This window comes from Phaethon aethereus, assembly GCF_964289735.1.
Source record: "Phaethon aethereus genome assembly, chromosome: 2".
Classification (NCBI taxonomy): Eukaryota; Metazoa; Chordata; class Aves; order Phaethontiformes; family Phaethontidae; genus Phaethon; species Phaethon aethereus.
The window spans coordinates 9,942,470-9,969,386 of NC_138582.1; the positions used below are offsets into that span (position 1 = coordinate 9,942,470).

A 26,917-nucleotide genomic window follows, 5' to 3' on the forward strand; every position below is an offset into this window, starting at 1 on the left:
ATTGCTATACATTTGGTTAACCTGAGTTAAAAAATTGATCCTCATGGGGAAAAAAGGGCACACTTTTGTATATTGGAGTGCCACTAGCACTGATCTCATGTTCTTACTATTGTACAGGAGGTTGAAAAATGAGGGTGAACTACTGAGGAGGGTGCAGCATCAAACTTCACCACATACAGGAAAGGGTTCATTCCTCTAAAGAAGGCTCAGATACGTATTAAATCAGAGATTACATTTAAATCAAGGTCATGTACAGTCTTATGTCACTAGGATGAAATTCTTCCCTGTCTAAGGGTACATCAACATTGGAAACTGAAGCACAGATAACAGTGAGGGCTGACAATTTGAAGAGCAAAAGATTAGCACAGTTCTCTTACTTCTACAGCAATCACATCTTTGAGGTATTTTACTTTGGGGTATCCTTATGAGTAGTAGATCATACTTGATAGATGAATCAGGGATGTACCAAACTCTTAATTCATTCCATGTTCTAATTCATTACTAGTATTACTTCTCATCTGCAAGGGGCAATGAAGTCAAAAGTAGTACTAAAAATCCTGACCTGAGCTTCATATCCTAACCTCTTATGAAATGTTTTATGGTAAATAGTTTAACATTTCTGGTTTAGTTTCACTAAGCCTAAAAATGCAAAATCTCAAGATGCTCATTAAAACATTTATGAATACTATTTGTACCTGACAGAAGCCTAAGTTACGAGGTAGTTGCATGGTACACTGGCTTCACGAGTGACACCTGCTTAAGAAGTTTCCATCCCCTTTGCCCTTTGGTCCCCAAGTACAATTCAGTTCGTCCCCAAACAATTCATGGGTTCATCCTGTAAAACCATTCACTGGAATAATCTTCCTAAAGGGAAAGGGGGTGGGGGCAGGGGGAAAAGTACAGGTGAAGCAGGAAGATTTAATCCTAACCCTTTCAGAGACAAAGTTTACAGCAGAACCCTACACACAGCAGTAGGGCAAAAAATAAGATGGCAGCAAATTACAAAAAATGAGGAGTGAACCAGAAGACTAAGGAAGGAATTAATTTTTTCTTTTATTTTTTTTCTCCTAAGAGATGTACACAGTATTCATCCTTTTTGAAAATACAGTTTACAGATTTTTGAAACTGCAAACTTTAAGAAAAATCCTTGTGCATTGCAGCTCAGCTAACATAACAGCAGTACACCCAAAGGGCTGAATAAATGTTCAGCACATGGATTGTTCATAGTTGGCTAAACAATTTAATGCATGGAAATAGAAAGATGTGTACAACAAAGATGCAAATAACAATCTGAAAAGCTTCACGTTTTCTAAAATGTTCTGGAGTTAAATACTGATTAACAATTCATATAATGAACACGTTGCTGGAGGGAGCTGAAGTAAAAAAAAAATTGTGGCGCTTACATAATAATGTAAAAATTTCTAATACTAATTCATGAAGGATTTCAGTTTCACACATAGTATCATACTGCAGACACCTAAGAAAATTTAATTTTAATGAGTAATTCTCAAATAGCAGACTCAAAATATGCTTTTGCTATTCACATAAGTAGCCTCATTAATTTCTCAAATGAGTTATGCAACTCGCAGACATTTACAGTAATAAGTAGTGCCTTTCTGGAGAGAATACATGCAATCTAGCAGGCATTACTCAGGTAAAATTCCACTTAAATATTCCAGGAGTTTTAGCTACCTAAGATTTGCAATATTCAGTGCTATTTAAAAAGTCAGACTTTCACTTTCTTCCTATGGAATGAACTATTCCACTAAATACCATAATAAAAACTGTATTACAGACTATATATTATTTAGAATATATATATAGACATGGTAAGACAGTTTTCTGTAATACATACAGAATGGCACTTACTCTGTTTGTATTTCTGGATCGTGGTCACATGAATGACACATGGCACTGAATCGAGACACAAAGAAGTCATAGCGTCTGTGATATGAAGGTGTGTCTTCCTCAATGTTGGCAAATTTGACAAACTGGAAATGAAATACATTTAAAAAGCTTTTGATACCAATTTCCCAAAAGAGAATAATGAATACAAGGCTTCATTTGAGAAGTAACATAAAACATTGCATTAGGAAAGAATTCAGATTTGGCAATACTTAAATATTTAACTTCAGAGAAGAAAAAGTTAAATTCTCTTTCAGAGACGAAAAAGTTTCCTTTTTAAAGCCTTTCCACTAAAACTTCATTTAGATCATTATGAAAGGGTGCAACTGCATGGAATACAATATATTATGCAATATGGCAACATCTAACACTTGAATAGTGTCATCACTTCATAGAATCATAGAATATGATTCATAGGTTGGAAAAGAGCTTTAAGATCATCTAGTCCAGCTGTAAACCTAACACTGTCAAGTCCACCACTAAACCATGTCCCTAAGTGCTGTATTTACACGTCTTTTAAATACCTCCAGGGATGGTGACTCAACCACTTCCCTGGACAGCCTGCTCCAATGTTTGACACCCCTTTCAGTCAAGAAATTTTTCCTTATATCCAATCTATGATGCAACTTGAAGCCATTTCCTCTCGTCCCATTGCTTGTTACTTTAGAAAAGCCACCAACACCCACCTCGCTACAACATGCTTTCAGGTAGTTGTCCAAGCAATCACATGGTACACTGTCACTGGCAGGTTAACTAGCAACATCCTGAATTACCAAATTCAAGGGAAATAAACTTGAGGCATCCTGTCAATTCTGTCTATCTTTACAAAAGGGAAAAAGGAGGAGTCAGGGAATTTAACCCAGGCAACTTTAATCCCATTCACAGAAAGATACTCTGAAAGAAAAAAATCCCATTTGCAAACATCTACAAAGTGACGAAGAAGTAAGTCAGTCAACATGGATATGTCAAGAACAAATCACATCAACCCAGCCTAAATTATTCCTATGACAAGGAAATAGATTTTGTGAATCCAGATGAAGCAGCATCTGTCACATCTTAAGTTCAGTGATGCTGGTGACAAAAAAAATACACAGAATTCTCAAAGAGAAGCTAGAGAAACACTGTCAAAAGAACATTCCCTGTAAGATAGATGCAAAAGGCTTTGGAAAAAATACAGAAACGCTTGTAAATCATCAAACTACAATAATGCATTGAGTGAACTCCTGAAGAGGCCTGTCTGGAGTAGAGTAGTATTTGAGTTTCACTAGAGACTTAGATGACAGAGTGAGTTCATCAGATTTGCAAAGAACACTAAGCTGGCCAGAGCCGTAGGCACACTTGATGCCTAGTTCTTGACAAACTGGAAATAGGACCTGAAAAATCAAGGAAGCAATTTTACCATTTTAAGACAGCTGGAGAAACACGAGCCAGACACAGCTGAATGCAGAAAAGAAACTTAAGATCTGTAATAAGCTGCACATTTGACAAAAGTCAATACTGTTATACTGGCATGAAAAAGAAAACAATATATTGTGATACATCCATTATTACCCATGACACCTATGAAGAAATTTTTGCCATCTAATTGGCATTAACAAGCCCTGAGATGAAGTACTGCAACCAGCTGAAGCATCATAGCTGAAGATGGTGATTAACTGATACAGTCCTTCAATTATTCAAGGGATGAACAAAGCTTTAAAAAAACACCTGTTAAAAATGACTGAAAGACATTAAATTATCTAGTCTAGATACTAGTCTTACAATGTACAGAAGACAGCAATAAAACGAAAAGAAAGAAATGGTTTTCTTTGTCCAATGGTAAAAGGAAGAGCAATAATGGGCTTACGCTGAAGCATAGGCTACCTAAGTTAGACGTTAAAAAAAGGTCCTTTCTAAAGCCAGCAGACTGCCTAAAGACATTTTGGATTCTCCATCACTGACAGTTTTAAGAACAGACTGGAGAGGGAAAAAAAAAGGGAAAGAAAAGGTTGTCAGGAGAGGTTTAATGTAGTGCTGGTTCTGCCCTGAAGCAGAAAGATGTCCCATTAAGATCCCTCCACCTTTTCCCATGCCAGTATTCTTCGTACAAATTGCTAAGCACGGGCCGAGCCATTTCTTGTATACCTACCCAAGATGCAGAACCTGCTTTTATCAGCACATCACCTACATACACCTAGAAAAGCCCAAAGCACTTTAGCATCATCTACAGCATAAAGATTTGTGGAGGTTTTGAGGTAGTTTTCAAGCTGAAAGTAAAAGCTCTCTATTTCAGGAAAAAAAAAAAAAAAAAACACAACCATTTTTTCTTCTTTGTTTTTAGTCTTTTTTCTGTTTTATCTAAAACGCTTATCTCTTTCAACTGCACTACCAGTTCACTCACCGAAAGCTACAGATGCAGCTGAAAATGATACAGTTTGTAAAACTATATCCCCAGCCATTACTGAAAACAGAGCAAAATTGTATAATACTAGTTCATTTTACATGTCCTTCTGTAGAGAGTATCCTATATAGTCAGGTAATAACAGAGTGACACACAGTCAAAAAACAATTTTGTATAGTGTACTGCCACAGTTCGAAAGAGAATCCACAAACAGCAACCATACTTTTTTTTCAATACAGTGAGTTATAAAAATGATTATTTCCTTCCCAATAGACCCTGGAAAATGCTTTAAATGTCTTATGTCTCACTGGTTTGTTTCATGGAATTGTTAATTACAAAACAGAAATAGATTTTCTGAAGTTTTTTGAAGACAGGAACCTAATTAGTCCTTACAATTTAATAAAGAATAAAGTCCAGGGGAAAAAAAAAAATCAGTACAATCTTAGTGTGATCTTAGTATTTTCCAGACATTCAAGTGTTCAAGTCTACAACTGACTGACCCAGCAAACTTCCATAAAAGCATGTAAAAGAATGGAAGCAAAAAGTTTAAAGAACACAAAACACTATGGGAGTGGCCATGAGAATATTAACTCACCTAGCATTTAATATTAGCATATTAATATTATTTAAAATACAAAATGATTTTATTGAGAGGATCTTCCAACATGGAAACTTAATAAAACTCTAATAGCTGTTTCGCTAGAGGAAAGATTTATTGTACCAAGAAATTGCTCTATAAGAATAAATGACGAATTTAGGCCGAGAAAGTATCAGGGGCTCATTCTCTCGCTCTGGACATTTCTCCTACATCATGATGTAGCTTTGCACAGGGAAGCAAGTACCCAGAAGTTATACCTCTCAAAACGGCATGCACAGTAATATGTCCAGAAACGGTAAAATCTTTTTATTTCCTCATGTGTATAACAAAAAAATTTCACCCACTGAACATAAAGCATTTCTGAAGCATATTCCAGCATTAGCATTCAGATGACTGAACATTTAGGCCACAGGAAAGGTAACTGTGGTAACACTGTTTTGAGTTGCACTGTCATTCAGTAAAGTATACAATTCCATTTCATTATAGAAATTGTAAGTTTTTACAGTACACATTATACTGTCTCCTTGCTTAGCAGTGGTGATCTTAAGCTGTTATTCTTGTTAAGTAAAGAATAGTTTACTCCTAAGCACCTAAGATATTTTCAAGCATACTTCAAATACAAAAATTATTCAACCTAAAATAGGACAAAACTCTTATGAAAGTCCAAGCACTTGCCTGAGATATATTTACAAAGCTTTTACAGATGTAAACACGTCATTCAGTCATAGTAAATGCTTGCAGTCACCCACTGGTAATATATGGAAGTTTCACCAGTACAAGCATCTTCTATATTTGTACAATACAGAGGGTACAAAAAGGAACTTACATTGGCAATACCTTATTTCCATTGATTTTGAAACCAATAAAATTCAATCAGTATAAAAACATACAAATCTATCACAAAATAAAGAAGGAACATATTATCTATTCAGAAGATGTTTGTTCCAGACTGAGTCAAGAAAGTTGGATCCTACTACCAGGGAGAGAGAGACCGTGCGAGTCCTCTAAGTAAATCATGCAAGTTCTCAACTTAAATTCCTAAGGACGTAATTTCACACACATATATTTATGCTGTCTTGTCACTCTTATGTAGCCAGTACAGTACAGAAAAATCCTAACCTTTAATTCACCCTAGATTTCTTTAAAGGTCAGGTTTGTGCAGCAATTCAAGAACAGACAAGCAGCATGCATCGCATTTAAATTTAAGTTATGTCATTTAAAGTATCACCTTGTAAAAAGTGTAGGCTGGATCTAAGCAGTATTTTTTTTTAATATTTGAGCTCCGCAGCCTGTCTCCTACCGCCTGCAATTTCCTCATGTTTCAGATGGCAGAGAAGGGCTGCCGATGCTGATGGTTAACATCTTTTATAGACAAAGCTACTATATTTCATTGTTAGGAAACTATCAGATACATAGGAAGACATGGTATCTTATAAACATAAGACTTTCATAAACTACACAATACAGTGTTAATGAGAAGCGTGTGAATGTTTGTATGTACTTCACCAAACAAATGCAGAAAGGACAAATACTTCAACTTTCCTAAATAGAAAAGTTTCAAACACATTTTATATATTAACTTCACACACAGTATTAAAATGATCACAATAAATAATAACAAGATAAGTTTCTAGCAATAGAAAGTGGTGATTCAGGTTAGTTATTAATAGTTAAGGTCACCTGACACTACGCAGGTTGGCTTACTGGGCCACATTAGTGTGGCTACAAAACTGCAGGACCAGAGAGCGCGAGCATGAGGTGGGGGAAGCAATATTTAACCGTGAATAACCCCAAAAGTTCTGCCTAAAGCGACTTATCCAGCATTGCTCAAATTCTAGTAGATGCAGACATAGAATTTAGAAGGTAATAATCTATAGGATGAGAAAGAGTGCTTTATGTAGTTCTGTCTCTCTGTACCTTTAACTCCTATAAAAAAAGACAGGGCAGGGATCCTAGAGATGAGGTACTTCTTTGAATATTAAATCACTACTAGCACATAGTTCTGTATTGGTACATGGAATAAAAGAAGCATCTTTTAACAAAGTTAAATTTCCATCACATACTTCCAGATAAGCATGCTGCAGACAAGCAAGACAAACGAGTACTTTACCTGACATACTTTAATTTCACAGTCTTGACATTTTATACTATTTTTACATATACATACACTTAAATTCTGCCAAAACCAACTGCTTTTATAAGCCAACACCAACAGATACAAAGATCTTGTTGTTATATCAGGCACAAACGATGACAACTAGCAATAGCAGTCACCTTCTCATGCCCAGGAAGCCCAACATTGTCACTGATAGTATCGTTATTTCACTGCTCCTAAGAAGAAATTGCCTTTCTAAAATGAAGCACCCTATCAACTAAAGAAAGCATGTGTGGTAAATAATGTAAAATGTGGTAGTACTGGGTTCTACATGTATCTGCTATTTTTCAGATGAAAAAACAATGTTTTACTATCAAAATACAAAGAAGAATTCATCCCATCAAATTAGCTTAAAATGTGTTGTATTCAACTGAGTTTTATCAACATAGTTTAAGATGGAAGTTTTACTAAATTACACACCCCGGTGGTTTTGACCAGCTGCTCACTAAAGGAATTTTCTGGACCCTCTCTAATAAAAATTGTCAGGAAATTAAAAATATTTTTTTAAATGATCTCTTATCCCAAAAAATTTTGACCGCAAGTTCAAAGATTTTAAAGCTGTTCACCCCTAGACAGACAGAACGAGTAATCCTAGTAATATAACCACTGTGGGTCTAAGCAATACACTTAATTATTTGTACATGAAGGACAGAGATGTTTTAAATGATACTTGATTACTGACATGCTGCAAAATGGTTTGAGAAAGAAATGTAGTATTGCTGTAAGTTTCTAAGTAAAAGCTTATCACAGTCAGCCTCCAGATTCTGTAGCACTTCAGACAAAGTAATCTCACTTTTCCCTACCACATTTTTTCAGTTTCCTCACCAGCATAAGCTATCCTAGCACGTGGTTAATAAAAATATCTTCTTCCATGATAGAAAAAGACATTTTGAACTTCATAGACACTGCCAATTTGAAATCTGTTCTTAAAAAAAATTCAACATATCCACTATCGAACCTCACCTGTTTTCAAGTATCTGCCCATATAAGTAGATTTACAGTTATATTATAAAAAAAAAAATCATTGCTGCTGTAGAAAATAAGCTAACATAATTTACAAGTGCAACATATAAAAAGTTATAGGAATTAATTATATGTAATCTGAAGATCAGGCATAAAAGTACATAAATGAAAACCAAACAATTGTTCTTCTAAAACAGTAAACTTCAGGTTTGCTTTTTAGAAGTAAATCAACTTAAAAAATTAAATCTAACTTCCAAAAATAATGTAAGAAGTTAAACAGCTGAAAGAAACTTTTCATTTTTTTCTAAGATAGAGCATCAAGTAGAGTAAGTTCTGCATCCAAAATCAGGTTTTTGGAAGTCAGGGAACAAATCTTAGAAGGCAGTGGGAGCTTCCAGATGTTTCCAGGACTTTAAACTACTCAGAGTCATTCAGTACACAGATTTGTTTCATTTCAAACCCTGACTTCTAAGCAATCACAAGACTCCCCACAGCTGAAGCAAAATCTGCTTGTAAGGCTAGGAAAAAACTACAATTCAAGACAGACAGTTGAATCCTACCTGAAAGACGTTATTGCCTTTGTATCCCAGGGAAGCTTTTAAAGTCAGCTTTGTGATGGAAAATAATCAAGATCTACTTATAGCCACAATCATACTCCGTATCTTTTTAAGTGTAAGCAGACTATACATTTGTATTGGCCTGAAGTTGAGTTTAACCTAAAAATATTACGAAACCTTTTCCAAAGTTTGCCTGACTTTTCACAGGTTTAAAGACATTTACTTCATATGCAATTTATTCTTCTCTTCCAGAGAATACCAGTTTCCACTCCAAAGTGGTACATTAGAATAACTAAAGCACATGAAAAATTATTCAGTCACCCTACCATCTCTACTATTTTTGGTGGGGTTTTTTTGTTTATTTATTTATTTCCTTTGGGAGGATAGCAAAAACTAAAAAAGGCTAAACATAATGGTAAACTTTCTCCATGTTTGACAAAATTTATTTAAGAACACAGTAGGTCAGTGACCTTGGTAACAGACAAGCTGCCAGTGCCAATACATTTTGACCCTCTTGAGTCAACACAAGATGACTCTATCTATAATTTTCTCTCCACTGCCTTTAGAAGGCACCTAGGGAAATTAACATAATTAGGCTAATATTAGCCGTTGGAATACTGTTGAAGAGCCATATAGATTCCCTCTACTCGCAGAATTTGACATCTTATTTAGGAAAATGTAATTTTGTTTTTTTACTGAATTTTACAACAGACAAACACAAATGATCTCCTAATTTAGGAAGTCCATTAATCTGCTTTGCTCATAAAAGACTTCATTAGGAACTAACAGGGATATCAAACGGATTACCATAAGGTGGAGTTCTCTTCAGTAACATTCATTTGGAAGTGACGTGTGTCTTGTAAAAATCAATGTGGAAGGTGGCAGTAACTGTTTGCCAGCAAGGAATTTAAACAACTGGAAAGCAATGTACATCTTGCCATCTGGCATCCCAGGAAACGAGTTCCAAAGCTGTTTCCCCAAGAGGTCTTGCCCAGGCATTATCAGACAAACAAATCAAAAGAAGCTGGTAGTCTGGATCAAAGATATTTAAATAAATAAATAAATAGATAAATAAACAAATAAATAAATCATCACCCTCAGTAAAGCCACCGTTAGTTTGGGGCATGAGGGGACACTCCTTCCCTAAAACAGAGCAAGAACTCTGCATTCCACCATACTAAGAAATTCTACTGCGGAGTAGCATCACTCTACTACACCTTCCTGTTTCCCTGAACTGCAACTCCATTTAATTCCATCAACTGGGAATCATGCCCAAAGGAAAGCTCAAAAGTTTTACAGAATCAACAAAGAACCTCCACACTGCTAACAATGGCAATCTACATGAAATGCAAGCGTTACTTTACTCATGTAAAAGCGGTTACTCTAAGTGAAAATAGTATACATCACAATCCTGGAATGAGATCTGGGAAATACAATGGCTGGAAGGGAAGTACAACAGAACCATAACACTGATTGCACCCATCCCTATTTGGAATTGGGTCTCCAAATCTTCATTTTGACACATTCAGTTATGCCCTTCAAGCCTGGATCTGAATCCTGAAAAACTTAAGCTAGTAAGATGGTGAGGTTGGAATACAGAAGGCGTTTGCCTCCTGGCTACTTTTCAGCTAACAGGAATCCTTCTGTGTAGGGTCAGTGCTGTGGAGAAGGATATTATTTCCTCCTTCTCACACCATCGCTCTCATTGCCGGAGAGCAAGAAAACACTGTCTTACATATACAATGACTCCAGGAGGTCTGTTTAAAGATTCAAATCTGAACTCACAGAACAGCTGTCTTGTTCCTTCCAAAAGAAGTTATTTCTGCAGAGGATAAGCCCAGCCATCAAAAGAAATTTAGAGACTGAAACGAAACAGGTTTTCTGCCTCCAGCTGGTATCTGCTCTGTGTTTAGGCCCTGCCACATACAGAATTTCTCAATTCATGTTAACTGGCAGATATTTTGTGACTTCTGAAACTACTTTCTCATAGCAAATAAGCAGAGATTAATGCTGACTTGATTTAGTATCTTTACTCACAGAATTAGTTCCAAGAACTTGCAGCTTTGGTTCACCTGATTCCAGAAGCTTGGCCACCATGTGAAGGAAACTTTCCACAAATGGTTTAATGCTTTGAGAATGGCAAGCCATTAGAAGTTGATCCAATGCCTCCATGGCAATTAAAACATACCTGAAAATTAATTAGAGCGACTCACATAAAGATGTGCTACATTTATCATTACCTGAATTAGTTCAGTTTAGGTCCTTATTAATACAAAAATTAGAAAAGAAAGAATGGAAGGCATATATTTCCCATTGTCTGAAAATGGAAGTTATTGGTATTTCCTACATTCTTTTTTTGGGGGTGGGGTGGGCAGGGAGGGTGGCAAAGGGGCAATTGGGTGTTTTTAGAAGGAATGTCATAATACTTGGTAACAGAGTAAATATAGTTCAGGTTTCTTTCCTAATACATTTTATTTTCAATTATAAATCCCAGCTTTCTAGTCTACACATCCTCTGTCTATCCAAATCCCAGTATGGAAAGCCAGCAACTTATCCATGCTCCTGCACAGACACATGCTAAGTAAGTGAAAAAGAGTAAAGAAAAGCAGTGAACAAAATTAATTACCCTAAAGAATGGCTATTTAGCCATTTTTTAAAGTTATAAAAATGGCTTTTGATATCATGAAGGCCAAAAATGATGGCCTGAGATGGGTTTTGCCTTTTTTTTCCAACTCCTGCCACTTCTTAGGCTCAGTGTTTTCCTACTCCATTTCCACATTTTTTAAAATCTTCTCCCTTTTTGGACTCCATGTTCTTTAAAATTCCTAGCTCAAACAGAACTTAGAATATGACAAGAGTTTTAAAGTTCCCATTTAAATAAAATTTAGCCAAAAGGGCTGAAAAGAAAGATATCCCCACTTCCCAATACCCTGAATGACGTTCAAGGGTGTATTGGGTTTACATGGCAAGGTTTTCGCAGCACGGGGGCCGCAGGGGTGGCTTCTGTGAGGAGACAACAGCAGCTGCCCCCATGTCAGAGCCAGCTCCAGCCAGCTCCAAGACGGACCCACCACTTCCCAAAGCTGAGCCCCTTATCAACACTGGTAGCACCCATGGAGGACTACAGGGCAGCAGATATCCACACTGCAGACCACAGAGGGCCCACACTGGAGCAGGTGGATATGCCCTTAAGGAAGCTGCAGCCCATGGAAAGGCCTCACTGGAGCAGGCTCCTGCCGGGAGCCGCGGTCCTGTGGAAAGGAGCCCACGCAGGCGCAGCTTTTCTGGCAAGACCTGTGACCTATGGGGTACCCACACTGGAGCAGTCTGTTCCTGAAGGACTGCACCCCATGGAAAGGACCCATGCTGGTGCAGTTCTGGAAGGACTGTCTCCCATGGGAGGGACCCAGCACTGGAGCAAAGGAAGAGCACAAGGAGGAAGCAGCGCCAGAGCCAAGATGTTATGAGCTGACCACAACCCCCATTTCCATCCTCATGCACTGCTCGTGGGGGAGGAGGTAGAGGAGTCAGGAGTGAAGTTAAGCCTCGGAAGAAGTGGGGCTGAAGGGAAGGTGGTTTTATCTTTGTTTTTATTTCTTACTACCCTATGCTGTTATCAATTGGCAATAAATTAAATTCAGCTTCCCCAAGTTGAGTCTTTTTTGCCCATGATGGTAATTGCTGCGTGATCTCCTTGTCCTTATCTCAATCCATGAGCTTTTCATCTTATTTTCTCCCCTGTCAGGCTGAGGAGGAGTGAGAGAGTGGCTGGGTGGGCACCTGCAGCCAGACAAGGTTAACTCACTACAAAGAGACTTGGGTCTGTTTTGCTTCCTAAACTTGATCAGAACGAACATGATGAAATGCAGCTACAGTTAGCATCTAGTTTTAACATTATGACTTATTTCCTTACCCATAGCGATGTCTGACAACATCTCTGCTCAGTCTCTCTGCTAGATAAGCACCAATTCGATCCAGCTTTTCTGGTGCAGAAACTGCATAGAATGTCAGCTTCTCCATATCAGCTTTAACAAGACCATCCTAAAAAAAGATATACAGAATATAAAATACAAAAGTTCACTGAAAGTGTAAATTTTTTGAATTGTTTTTCCTTCTGTCTACTCAACATTTAAAGATCTGAGCCATACAGATGGGAATAAGCTATGGAAAAAAAGTAACTTTTGAGCAAAATTGTGAATAGCTTGCCTGCAAAAATCAGCAACATAAAAAATTAAGGAAAATATTTTTTTAAAGAAATGAAGCAACTATCTTCCCTCATCTTTTTTTACAGGGAACAGGTATTCCAAAAGAAGGTATTTCGTGAGATCTGTCATCAGTTCTAAGACACACTTTTTCCCTACTGGTACAATATAATTTTTTTCTTTTCCCACTCCCCCCAAAAAAGTATATTTGATGCATAATTTTGATGCTATATAGAAAAAAGACTGTAGTTTATACTTTTATTTCTTCAGTGTCACATCTTGGACAAGGCTGACATATAGGGACCCTGAAGATGTGTTGTTAGAACAAGACCAAAAATTAACATAGTAGTTCAAACGTGAATTGTGATATGGATCTCCTCAGGTGAGGTTATAATTGTAACTATCAGGTAAAAAGAATAAGGCTTTGTGTCTTTTATTTTTTTCCTAGAAGTTCACAAAAACATTACCTTTTTCAAATAAATTACTTTAAAGCTTTTAACACACTCATTATTAATTTATGCATTTTATCAAGCAAGTTTTCTTATATTTTAGAAAAGGCCTGTAACTCAGTGAAACATCATGGACTTGCTTGTGTGTTGCACTGAGCCAATGAATATTAACAAAAGCAGAGACTAAGGAGTGCCACCTCAGAGCTACAGAGCGAGATTAAAGCTGTAAGACTACAACTGTAGCAATTCCAGGTGTTTCCACATCTGTATCAAACCATTAGATTAAAACAAATAAATCTACAAAACCATATTGTTCCATGCTTTCAACATACTGTATACATAAGAAACATTTTCTTTTAAGCCAGTAACATACGCTTATATAGTAACTAGCACTCAGTAACAATATACGTTAAAGAAAAGCCCACGTACTTTATAAACGTTATACAAATGCTGACTATTCTGCTTACTTCTACTATAATAAAAGATTATAAAATCTGGTAACACATTTAAAAAAAATACAGCAGCAGAAATACAAGCTCTCAATTAGTCTGAAACATCACCTGATTATGTATAGATATAGGCATTACTGAATGATAACACAGAAGTTACTTATTTTCACAGAGAGTAAAACCTGGGCTGTAATATAGCTCCAAGATAGTTCAAGTGAAATGAAAATGCTGTATACAAATAACTGGAGAAACTAAAAAACAACAAAAATAAAACACCTCTTTGGATCACAACAGTCTACCAGAGCTATAAAAACTTACACAGTCAGTATGTCAAGAGTTAGAAAATTAAAATCTTGTAGAAAACCAGAAAATGTTCACACCTGCAAACACAGCAAAACAAGTGTTTGTGGTTCAAAGCAGTTAAGTGCTACCTCTGCTGCAGAACAGTCTGTTTAATTAAATCTGTTTCTCTAAATGTAACATACTAATTTTACTCTTCAATATGCACAGCCCTGCCTTGAAAAGGGAATTAGACAAGATGATCTGTAGAGATCCCTTTACAGCTAAATTATTATGCTAAACTCTATTAAAGCTATGAAGCGTTAAAGCAGAATTTACAGTAAGATGTGAAAATACACAAGAAAAAATAAAATTAAAAACCCCACATATTTTCAAATGCCAATCCCTTAAAATATTAAAGTCATGACTCACTTTTGGATCTTCAGGAAATATGTTATCTACCAGACGCTTGTAGCGAGGTCGCAAAGCAGCACAGCAACAGCACACTCCTGCAGAGAGATTTACCCAACAGAATTTAGAATTGAGTTTTAGGAGCTCCCATATTTTCAATGTAAGTGAGTAGCTGACAGGCAAGGAGGAAAAAAATACAGTGAATTCAGCTGCTTATTACTATCAGCAATAAAGTAAAATTAAGGTAATTAAAAATTAGAAGAAGTCAAATAAGCAAAACTACTATTATAATGTAATACTTAAGAAAATATACAAGCAGGTTGAGTATTAGAATGCACCTATCACCCAGACACACATTCAAACATAAAGAAAAATCAAGACATTTCAAAATTTAGTAGCATTTAAAACAAGGCTACTGAATTTGCGGTTTTATCTTCATTCTGAATGAACATTTCAAAACATAACCAAACATGCATTCCTCTACATAAAGTCAACTATGAAACCTTCTGTTTTACAGGCAACCACATAAAGCAATATAAAGCACAACACAGACAACAAGCTCTCCCATCATTATCCCACTATTTTACTGGGCATCGAACAAAAGTCAGTCACTTGAAGTGACGGAAGGTATTTTTCTTATCTCGTTTCTACTCTACTACTATTACAGTACACATATAAAGGTAATCAGAACAGTACATGTAACTTGCAATTTTATCACTTTAAAGAGAGTCATACTGCCTGCTCTAACAAGATAGAAACCTACAAAGCCTGGTTTGTTTTTTCTAATATTCAGGACTACTAGAAATTTGGAATACCTCCAGTTTACCTGAAGTAAAAACACAGCACACAAAAGACTGAAAAAATATTGAATAGTTTGGCTTGGAAGGGACCTTTAAAGGTCATCTATTCCAACACCCCTGCAGTAAGCCGGGACATCTTCAACTTGATCAAGTTGCTCAAAGCCCCGTCCAACCTCACCTTGAATGCTTCCATTCAGGGAAATGCCCCAGGGATGGGGCATCTACCACCTCTCTGGGCAACCTGGGCCACTGTTTCACCACCCTCACTGTGAAAAATTTCTTCCTTATATCTAGTCTGAATCTACCCTCTTTCAGTTTAAAACCATGACCCCTTGTCCTATCGCAACAGGCCCTGCTAAAAAGTCTCTCCCCATCTTTCTGAGAAGACCCCTTTAAGTACTGGAAGGCTGCAAGAAGGTCTCGCCAGAGCCTTCTCTTCTCCAGGCTGAACAACCCCAACCCTCTAAGCCTGCCCTCACAGCAGAGCTGTTCCACTTCTCTGAGCTTTTTGGTGGCCTCCTCTGGACCTGCTCCAACAGGTCCATGTCTTTCCTGTGCTGAGGGCTCCAGAACTGGACGCAGGACTCCAGGTGGGGTCTCGCCAGAGTAGAGTAGAGGGGCAGAATCCCCTCCCTCGCCCTGCTGGCCACGCTGCTTTGGATGCAGCCCAGGAGACAGCTGGCCGCCTGGGCTGCAACTGCCCATTGCTGGCTCATGTCCAGCTTTTCATCCACCAGTACCCCCAAGTCCTTCTCGGCAGGGCTGCTCTCAGTCCCTTCATCCCTCAGCCTGTACTGGAGGTTGCCCTGACCCAGGTGCAGGACCCTGCACTTGGTCTTGTTGAACCTCATGAGGTTCACATGCGGCCCTTGCTCCAGTTTGTCCAGGTCCCTCTGGATGGCATCCCCTCCCTCAGGCACGTCAACCGCACCACTCAGCTTGATGTCATCTGCAAACTTGCTGAGGGTGCACTCGATCCCACTGGCTACGTTACTGATGAAGATATTAACGAGTACTGGTCCCAGTATGGACCCCACTCATCACCAATCTCTATCTGGACATTGAGCCGTAGACCACTACCCTCTGGATGTGACCGTCCAACAGTGCACCCATCAAATCCATCTCTCTCCTATTTAGAGAGAAGGATGTTGTGCCAGACCATGTCAAAGGCCTTACAGAATTCCAGATAGATGACATCCGTAGCTCTTCCCTTGTCCACTGATGTGATCACACCATCATAGAAGGCCACTAGGTTGGTCCGGCAGGACTTGCCCTTGGTGAAGCCAAGATATCTGATATATATCTGTCCAGCTGTCTTATCAGTGAAGATTCATTCCCAAGGAATTTTAATATTTTGACAAACCATGTTTTAAATGTTTCAGTGGACATATTATAAGACTAACTCCCTGGTCTGGCCTTACATTAACATTAAAGCAGTTCTCCATCTGGCTCAACACTCTTTGTATTTGTGTCTTCCTACTTGATTTTCTACCTCATGGACCACTAATATTGGTCCAGAGTAAACAATATGATTTGATTACTACCAAGTATAACAAAATATTCTTATAATAACTGTAGTAAAATATTTTGCAACACCTAAAACATAAGAAGAACAGAAAATATTTTAAAATATTGCATGTAAGACAGAGGGAGTTAAAAATATTTTTAGAGTTAGTTTCTCCCTCTTTAGGTGACAGGAGAAGAAAATCCTTACAAAGAACCACAATTTAAATCCTCAGACAGTGTTTTAGAACCATGGTAATAACATAAATTTAACATAAAACCTGGATACAGTTACTCCTTTGAGAAGGATAAAAAATATCAGATAACAGTACCAGCTCATTCAGACAGCCTTACCAGATGGTTTCAGTTAATGGAAAAACAGTAGTGTTCACTGCTCTTCAAATTTATGGCACACAGTGAATTTTGACATTAAAAAAAGGCCTAACAATATATTACAGAAGACATATTACAGTATATTACAGAAGATTTGAAAATCTCTTCTCTAGATCCTGGATTTTCAGTAGTATATTTACATTGCTATATATTTAATTATATCACAGTTTACATGAGGAAAAAAACCACCTACCTTATCAAACAATTCTCTACCATCAAAATATAAGCTAAAATTGGTATGAATCTTAATGCCATTAAAAGAGTTTTCTAAATTAAACAGAAAATTCAAGTATTAGAAAGCTAGAGTTAATCTAACAAAGCTTTCAGCCTCCAAAGATACTTTGAGTAATGAAATTTAAGCAGAACACTCTCAGAAAAAAAATTGACAGGCTTGCCAAAGAACACAGAAAAAAAGAAAACCAAAGCAAAAAGCAAAACAATTGACAGTCATGAGACACACTTTGTGGGAAAATTATTTATCATTGCTCTGTGTTTTGGTATAACCAGGGAAGATTAACAAAAACATAGGAATAGATGCAAGAAGACATGTATGAATATAAAACAACACACTATAATCAAGTCTTAACATATATTAAAAATAGATTGAACTTTTAAAAAAAATCACACAAAATCTAGGAACATTTCATTATGTAGACAAGAAAAGATTAATGTTTTAAAAGATGGAGAGAAGCTGAGCAATTCAAAATTTATTCTCTAATTCTTGGATAAAAATTCAGCCCAGATAAAAGTTCATCCAAATAAACAGATTCGTTTCACACAAATAAGCTGTTTTGTAGGTCTACAGAAACAGTCACTAAGCCCGGTAAAAAGAACCTGTTCCATTTTTATGCAGGTTTACCGCCGAAAACTCCTATGACAATTCCTTTTCCATGTCAGGCAAAATTTGCATTTTAATGGTCTCCGCCTTGAAGACATCTTTATGTTATTTTATACAAGTAAATACGAAGGTTAAAGTGGTATCTACAGAGAAGTTCATACTGTTACACGATAGTCAACACAAAAGGTTTAAACAATACTTATTATTTACTTCTCCAGTAGTGGCATTTTCCAGGTTTAAACATGCATGTTCTCTTCTGCTAAAGGAATCTTGTAATCTGCATTTTACATGTTAAGACTGTACATATTTCTCAGCTGTACAGGTACTTCTTTTTACACACATTTATTCTACACAATAGCAGTAAGAAGAAACAGTCCACGTTATCAGAAAATGGTAATTTCACCTACCCAAACACATACATGGTCTCGGTTCAAAAGCAGAATTATAACCATAGCCTTTTTCTTGCTCAACAGTTGGAACTTGAACATACTGCCTCATCCTGGATACGACTTCACTCCACGAGTCTTCTCTCCTCTATCAGAAATTTGCGCTCTCACACTAGCATAGAAGCAGTTACTTCACGCAAGGGCTCTGCACTACTGTAAGCTTATCTGATTAGCTCTGTGACATCTACGTAAAGCCACTAAACGCATAAAAAACTTCAGTATCAAATTCTGTTAACAAGGCCAGGCACAAGAACAGAGAAAAGAATAAAAAATACATCATCAATGTGAGATTCACAGCTCATCAAATTACACTGCACAGAGCCCGTTTCATTACTTCAACTTCCCCAGAACATGTAGTTCATTATTTCTGTGACTAGAAGCAAAAAATTAGTATGGTTTCTGACAAAACTGTGTTCAGTCAGCTGCTACATATCACTGTAGAGTGATAAGTATTTTAGCAAAACTTACTCACTTGATCCTGCTGAATAATGGCCAGAAAAAAAAATTTAAGGCAGAATGCTGACCAGAAAGACTTTTTAAACAGAAGTGTTTATCTCTAAGATTAGAGAAGCACTTTAAAAATTAATAGGTTAATGAAATTAAGATTAGCTCTAATAATACTTCAGAAATTGAGAATTTATGTCCTTAACATCCTTACAAACATTATGATGTATCAGGCAGGAAATAAATTTTGAGTTAAGCAATTCTGAAGTTACTTTCTGGCTTCCCATTACTGCTCATCATGTTATGGTTTTACTTCCTACATTACATCCAGTTGGGTAACACAAATACAGGATTTTCATATAGGTATTTTTATAAACCCTGGGAAACATAAGGTACTGTTTTTAATAAAATCACAACTAATGATTTCGACTAAATAACAATTCCATACCAATTCTAGTCTTAAGAGACTACTGCTAATAAACTAGTGTTTACTGCAAATAAATTCAGAGAAAACACTGAGCTGCACAGAAACTGTCACCACATAGTTTACTAAAGAACCTCTATGCTGTGAATTAGAAAAATACACATTACAAGAAAGTTTTATTTCAAATGAGTATGTCTGAATATTCACTGTTACATTTAACTCATACAAAATTACAGAAAAACAAAACCTTCAAGGTGGCTTTAAACATAAAACACCAAGTTCCGCCCATTAAGTTTAGAACTGCCAGATTATTTTCCTCTTTATTAAAACCCAGAAAAACACAAAACAAATGGATTCTATTATTTATCAGATGCTAGAATTTCTTTCAAAAATTTTTAATGCTGCCTAATACTGTTCTCTACTGTTTGCAGAACATTAACAACCTGAACCAACATTGCCTGTTCACTCAAGGAATATTTTTATTATGTCCCAAGCTTGGATGTAGTCATCGATACCTCTATTGTCTGTCTTCCAAGATCTATTAAAAAACAATCCTATTCTATAAAAAAATAGTATAATTCACATAAAAAATTGAATCTACAGATAAATGTGTGTTTTGCTACTATCAAGAAAGAAAATGAGTAATATTAAAATTATATTTGGTTATTCAATGTACTTAAATATATCTATGGAAAAATTAAGTACTTTGTTTCTATACATTAATCTTCCATTTAACTTCTTTTCCTATATCTGAGATGAGAAATATAAACAAAAAGAAATTTGTTTCAAATATCCAGCAGAAAGTGCATAAAATAACACTTCAACCACTATACCAACTGTAGGTCGTTACTTTTGAACTATTAAAGCCAGCTGATGCATTTAATTCAGAACTAAAACTATTTTCAAGGGCATTCCCCTTCCACTATTAAAAACAGATGAAATATTTTAGAACAAGGAAATTATTCTGGCCATATAAGGGAGTTAATTAAAAATATTCTTCAACCTGCTATAAAAAGAACTGCTGTAAGGACGTGCTCATCAGCCATTGCAATGTCCCTGTGATGCACTCCCAGAGAGAACAGAGGACTCCTCATTTAGACAGTATGAAGTCCCATCCCCCAGATAAGCCTCTCCTCCACCTCTCACCTTTGTGCTATTTGACTTTTAAACAGCTGGTTTCTAGCCTCTCTCCACCAAAACACAGAAAAGAAAATGTCCAACATGCAGATGACATTTCTGTCTTGAGAACACCATATTCATCTTGTTATGAACTTCTGACACCCATGACAGCAAAATCTCAGTAACAGCCACTGTGGAAAATTTCATCCACTACCTACGTTTGGCAATTTTACATTTATTTTTAAAAATATTTCGGTGCTCAGTAAATCTGAAACAAGTGGGGGAAAAAACAACCTTTCTCCCAATAAATTATTCTTACACCAGAGTTGTAAAGCTAATTAAAAAGCTAGTTCTGGTGCGATATGACTTCAAGGTGTGTTCTTCTACACTTGAAACAACATGGAGAGATGCACAGCATGCTACAGTGAAAAGCATGCAAAAAATAATCTGAATATAAGCTTTTTGTGAAAACAAGAAATGACAATGCATGTCAAGCTACTAGTAAGAAGTAGGGGAAAAAAACCCTCAACCTAGTCAAATAAGGCTTACACTAAGTTTCTTCAATGAAGTATTCTTTTCAGAACCATTAGCAATTAAAACAAATCCCCAGGGAAGATATTATCTTTGGGAAGGTGCCTTTTAACGACTTTTAATCCATTAAAAGGAAGTTTTCCATTACATCAAGCTCTCCGGTTGCATCCTTTTTCACAAGTTCCACCGCCCGCAGTGTTTCCATACTGTCTCTTCTTTCTCCCACCTGTGTTGTTTTCACATAGTAACTTTGTTTTACTTGCTCATTTCTGTTCTCTTCAACACCACCTCCTCCTCCTTTCCTACTCTGAGATAGTACCAGCACTCTCTATTTTTAATACAGTATTAAGTATATCTAAAATTAATCTGGTTCCAGGGAAAGAAGCTCTACAGCTTATTATGAATTTTGCTTCTTAGTTTTGTCCTTATCTACCTACTAAGTTGGCCATAACAAGGTCATTTACTTCTCATCAGTAAAGCAATACAAAAAGGAAATTTTGTCACTGACCTCAGAAGACGCCCAGAAAGACACAGCTACATAAAACGCCTTGAGCCCTCCCCATCACAGCTGGCACCGATAACCTGTTCACAGCAAAAAAACTGGGTAAAGTCTAACTTTCACTTCTGCTTTCAGTATCACATTCACAGTCAGGAAATGAGTTCTAGGTGATAAACCCAGAGGAGGAAAAGAAAGATGCTTCGTGTCATGATACTCCTGTTTCTAAACAAATACTGATTTCATAGCAAGGTGTTTCATAAATCAGTGAAAAATGGGACATAAGCAAACTACCGGACTAAAGGAGAAGGGGAAGGAAAAGGAGGCTCATAACACTTTGTGTAATCTCTGAAGCACACAAACTGGCATTATTCCTCCATCCAGACAAGCAGTAGAGCATGAAGTAGATTCAAAACAAACACTGACAAAATACCCACAGTACTTAGAGGCTTCATCCAGTAACACTGATCCAGCAGGACACCCTTTAACTACTATTTAATTTGGAATAAAGAAGTAAAGAAGGACTGAGATTATCACAGCACCCTTCTTCTACTCTCACTACTTCAGACCAATACTGGGATCTGTGTCTCCCTGCCCAAACGCCTGGATCCCCCCAAGGCCAGGGGGTACAGGAGAACAGAGTCTCCCCAGCACACTGATGACCCTGGTATACAAGTAAGCTCCCAGTACCAGCCAGACTATCCTGTTCAAATCATAGAATCATCAAATAGTTTGGGTTGGAAGAGGCCTTTAAAGGTCATCTAGTCCAACCTCCCTGAAGTGAACAGGGACATCTTCAGCTAGATCAGATGGCTCAGAGCCCCGTCCAACTTGATCTTGAATGGATCCAGGGATGGGGCATCTACCACCTCTCTGGGGAACCTGGGCCACTGTTTCACCATTCTCATTGTGAAAAATGTCTTCCTTATATCTAGTCTAAATCTACCCTCTTTTAGTTTAAAACCATGACCCCTTGTCCTGTTGCAACAGGCCCTGCTAAAAAGTCTGTCCTCATCTTTCTTAGAAGCCCCCTTTAAGTACTGAAAAGTTGCAAGAAGGCCTCCCCCAAGCCTTCTCTTCTCCAAACTGAACAACCCCAACCCTCTAAGCCCTTCTAAACAGTAGAGCTGTTCCAACCCTCTGATCATTTTGGTAGCCCTTCTCCGGACACGCTCCAACAGGTCCATGTCTTTCCTGTGCTGAGGGCTCCAGAGCTGGACACAGGACTCCAGGGGGTCTCACCAGAGTGGAGCAGAAGGGAAGAATCATCTCCCTTGACCTGCTGGCCACGCTGCTTTGGATGCAGCCCAAGATACTTAGACTATCTCCAAGATGGCTGGGGTCGATAAAAAACATTTCTTGAGAGGTGCCAGGGCCATAACTATTCCAAAAGGGCCACTGACTCCCTCTGGGGCCTTCAAACCGTACTTCTGGTCAGTAGGTTGGCCAGGTACAGGTAAATATATACATATGTGTATATATATATACTTGGCTAAATGCTTCATTAAGCGTTGGTGACTGCTACTTAAGCCTGGGCTACAGAATCCCTCCCAGATGCTCAAGCTAGTCATACCTTTTCTTCTCAGTTCTAGCTTCAGACAGCAAGGCAGACAGCTGACAGGGACTTTCTCCGTGCCACTCTCCCCACGCCCAGTTTTAGTTTTAAAAGGTCTAAACTAGATTTTCCACACTCCCTTTCTCATTGCATTTCCTCATATATTACCGGACACAACCCTCTTCCCCAGCAAGGAAGAAAGTTATTTCGTTGTTTCAACACTTGCTGCTCATTTCTGTTTTGCTACAGGAATTCACATAAATTAAGGCATTGCCTTTAAAGCAACACCCCTCGTATTTTGAGGATGAGAAGGGAAGAAGAGGACATCAACAGGAAACAGGACAAGAGCGTGGGTCTGGATACAACTCTAGGCAGAACATTAGGACATGGTATGTTGATTCTCTATTAAGTAGGGGCTAAAGCAAAGTCAACCACTTAGCAGTGATACTGCAAATCACACAAGCTCTCACCGTAAATGTGTTAAAGTTACAATTTATGGTACATTTAAAATCTAAAATAAAGGCTTATGGCAGTAGCACATATGGCTTTCTTAGCATCAATGGTCACTGAAACACCATGAACAGTTCTGCCTTTCAGCAGATGTCTTGATTCCAAGGTCAGAGCTACAAAACTGGAATGGCTCCTGACACATGAGAAAGTTGCCAAAATGTCAAAGATCTACCTTGCTGAAATCTGTATTACACAGTAATGTTTTTGAAGCTGTGGCTTCCCTACACCAAGCAACAGATGGAACAGTGTTAAACACTCCCTACTTTTAGAAGGTCATGAAGATTTTGTCAATACTATACATTTGCACTATCTGGAAAGCTTGAAAGATGGCACTGGTAAACTTTGATCATCACCTGCTCTACAGATGACAAGCTCACTTCAAACCAATGAGTAACTGGTCAGCAAGTGGCCTGGGTTGCAAGGCTTCTCAGGATGATAAACACCTGAAACTCTGTACACTGAAAGATCTGAATGTATAGAAGCTTTGAAGTTTCCCGACTACTGCTATTTTTCCCATTTTCTTAAGACAATGCAGCTTGTTTTCTTGACCAAGTCCATGGAGGAGGAACACAGCTGCAGTGGTAAGAACTCTCAGAATCTTACGCTGTTCCCCATGCTTTTCCTCAGAGAAAAGGATGCTCAGAACAGTTGTGTCACTTCTTTATCACAGGCATCATACGACTTCAGTATCTAGGCTGGGAAGATTAAATTCTCTGCTCCTGCCCAGTGGTCCCTTGGAGCACACGTTGCCCAAATGCACAGTGCTGAAAAAGATCAGGGAGTAGGTACCACCGTGTCACTTGAATGGCATGAAGAAAAATAAGGCATGAGAAGCTTTCTGCAAGTGAAAACAGCATGTGCATCATGATTAAAAGTCCTGATGATGAGGAAGCAAAGGTTGACGGGCCTTCTTTCTGGAAGCCTCAAAGTTAATGCAGTGGGAAGGTTTAGCTTAGGGAACTAGATTTTAACTAGTTCCGAGTAAACCACAGAACTGTATATTGGACATGTAAGAGTGTGTTGTTATATATCCGTTTTTTCTATTAAAACAACCCGAATGCCAACATAAGCATGGCCAGAGCTTCAAAAACAAGTTTCATCCTCAAACACAGTCAGCTATAGACTTCGGTACATGTACACAAATTTTGAAAAACATTCCCTAATTAAAAAGAAAACTTTTTGTATACAAGTAGTTCAATACCACATTACATAAATTTGATTTCCCCCACACACATTGTACATAGACAGCAACATAAGAAAGAGAATGGGTGAAAACTTTTCTATGAATCTAGAACCATACTGTGGTAGCTACATGGAGAAAACTGAGTGCACCAATTCTTCTGAGGCACATACACAAGGTTCAAAACATGATAAAACATCTGTTCCTGTTCAATAACAAGGTGTTTAAATTGTATTGACATTATTGAAAAATAAAATGCTAACTAAAAATGTTGTAATGTTACTTTGAAAAACAGAGTCACTGCAGATATATAAGCTTACGAACTCAAATTCTCAATGAAGTCTCACCACTCTTCAATTAAGTACCCTGTTTGTGTCCATACCTACCCATTTGATTTTCCCCAAAAGTATTTACAAAATGGGATATTGTAGTTTGGACATGTGGATATATGTATACATTAAAACATTAAAATAATTCAGAATCAAAAATTTGAAAAAATTTCTTTACATATTATCAAGAACAGGTCCCTGGAGCTGCCCATACACTCCATTTTACACACTTTCTTTTCTCTGCAGACGCTTTACCTAGTTTGTCCTGCCCTCATAGAAGAGCAGCTTTGTGCTACAACAAACAAGCAAGCAGAAGTTTAAGTAACAACTTTTCAATATTAACAGTTTTAAAAACAGACATGAAAGACAGAAGTTACACTAAAAGAAACTCCTTCTAAGTTAACCTGAATTATAAAATATCCTCATGGTTGTTATCCTTCCCATTAGTTCTAAGAAGTGCTCCAGCTTGGATTCAGGTTTCTCAGAATAATTGAAAAGCTGCTGAATTGTCTTCTCCTCTTCAAAACAGTGAGATTTAGTGGTAGAACAGATGCCTATCTAGAACCATGTATCCCAGCTAATTAAAAAGCGGTTTCCCCTTCCGCGTACACAAGGAACATTCATGCAGCTGATTGCTCTTCTGCACATCTTCAGTACCTAAAGGCTATGTCCCTTTACTACTGCCACTCTGTTTCTCACCAAACTAAACTGTGTAGGAGAAGGTCAGCCTAGGAGACAGACAGCTTTATATTTACACACAAAGAAGTAGTTATATATACACACATATTGTTAATCAGCATGTCTTAAGTGTCTCAGCTTTCTGCAGAACCAGACAGAACATCTGAGGGCACACAGGCTCGTTGGTTTCTACAGCAATCCAAGCATTCTTTCCCACAACCAGTACTTCTCACCATGCTGCAATTCCAACATCAGATTCAATTTGCAAAAATAACATTCTGTCAGTTCTGAAGAACTTTAAGCTCATGGCTAAACTGATGTCAACAGATCACAAACTCATTTAAAAAAAAAAAAACACATGCATATAGAGAAAGTCTTGGATACAGCTTGCACTGCATTTATTACAAGAGAACTCTGCTAGCTAAATCATTTCAGACAGATCAATTATAATTTAATACCTATTCACAGTTGATTACCTGTGAAGTTCAAAAATAGGGTATCAGCATCTTAAGGTTCTTTTCAAATCATTAAACAGTTATGTTCCAGTTTAATGAAAATAGGAGTATCTGTTTTAATTGCATAAATTATTCTGTATTTGTTAGAACTACAGAAGGAGACCAACAAAATATCTGTGAAGATTTATCTTCACATATTTCCTTGCATATTAACAGCTTTACAAAAGTATCAGGAAGGAGTACTGACTTGGTATAATGATATAGCTAAGTGTTAGGTTGAAATTCCTTACTCATTCTCTCACTAAGGAATGAGTAAGCATTCTCAAGCCACAATTAAAGACTCAGGGTGCCCATTTCAAGCCAAAGAACAGATCTTAATCAGCAAAATACTGTCACAGGTCCAAGTACAATTTAGAATCACATTGTGCTCTTCTTGAAAAATGAAAGGACCGAGACCTTTAACAGATCTCAAGCTGGACATGAAATGGAAGGCTGAGTTATACTGGCGCCAACCATTTTTAAAATCTTGTGGTCTAGAATTCTACTCAGATTTTATGTGGTATAAATCTATTTTTTAAAAAGCCGTGGAATTTAAAAAGAACTAAAAATGTTTATTTTGAAATCAAATATGTATCTTTTCTCACATAGTTGTTGGGGATTTTGCACATCTTTACAGAAGATTAATTCTTACTGCCATGTTTCGAGTTTAGAAAAATATTTAAAAGAAGCCAAAGCTCTTAAACACAAAATACCAGTACTTCAGTAGCGTTCACTTCATAAGCTCAGTTATTTGCACATACAAATTATCAAAGGCTAGACAGTTCTTTACCTACAATGAAACCTTTTTGCCCTGAATTAAAAGCATGCA

General features: G+C 37.3%; 1 protein-coding gene across 2 annotated transcripts in view; it reads right to left on the reverse strand.

Annotated features, from left to right (window-relative positions):
* Positions 1–18,380, reverse strand: part of EFR3A (EFR3 homolog A) — a gene marked incomplete at both ends in the record, with an annotated part of 64,469 nt that extends 46,089 nt beyond the window's left edge. Inside the window, 5 exons of one of the 2 annotated variants that reach the window (XM_082015188.1) lie at positions 1,870–1,991; positions 10,596–10,746; positions 12,472–12,599; positions 14,370–14,446; positions 18,290–18,380. In XM_082015188.1, the coding sequence (XP_081871314.1) occupies positions 1,870–1,991; positions 10,596–10,746; positions 12,472–12,599; positions 14,370–14,446; positions 18,290–18,380 (569 nt within the window). Of the gene's footprint in view, positions 1–1,869; positions 1,992–10,595; positions 10,747–12,471; positions 12,600–14,369; positions 14,447–18,289 lie in introns of those variants that run through there. The other variant, XM_082015189.1, reaches the window with a different exon arrangement.
* Between the last annotated feature and the right edge of the window lie 8,537 nt (positions 18,381–26,917).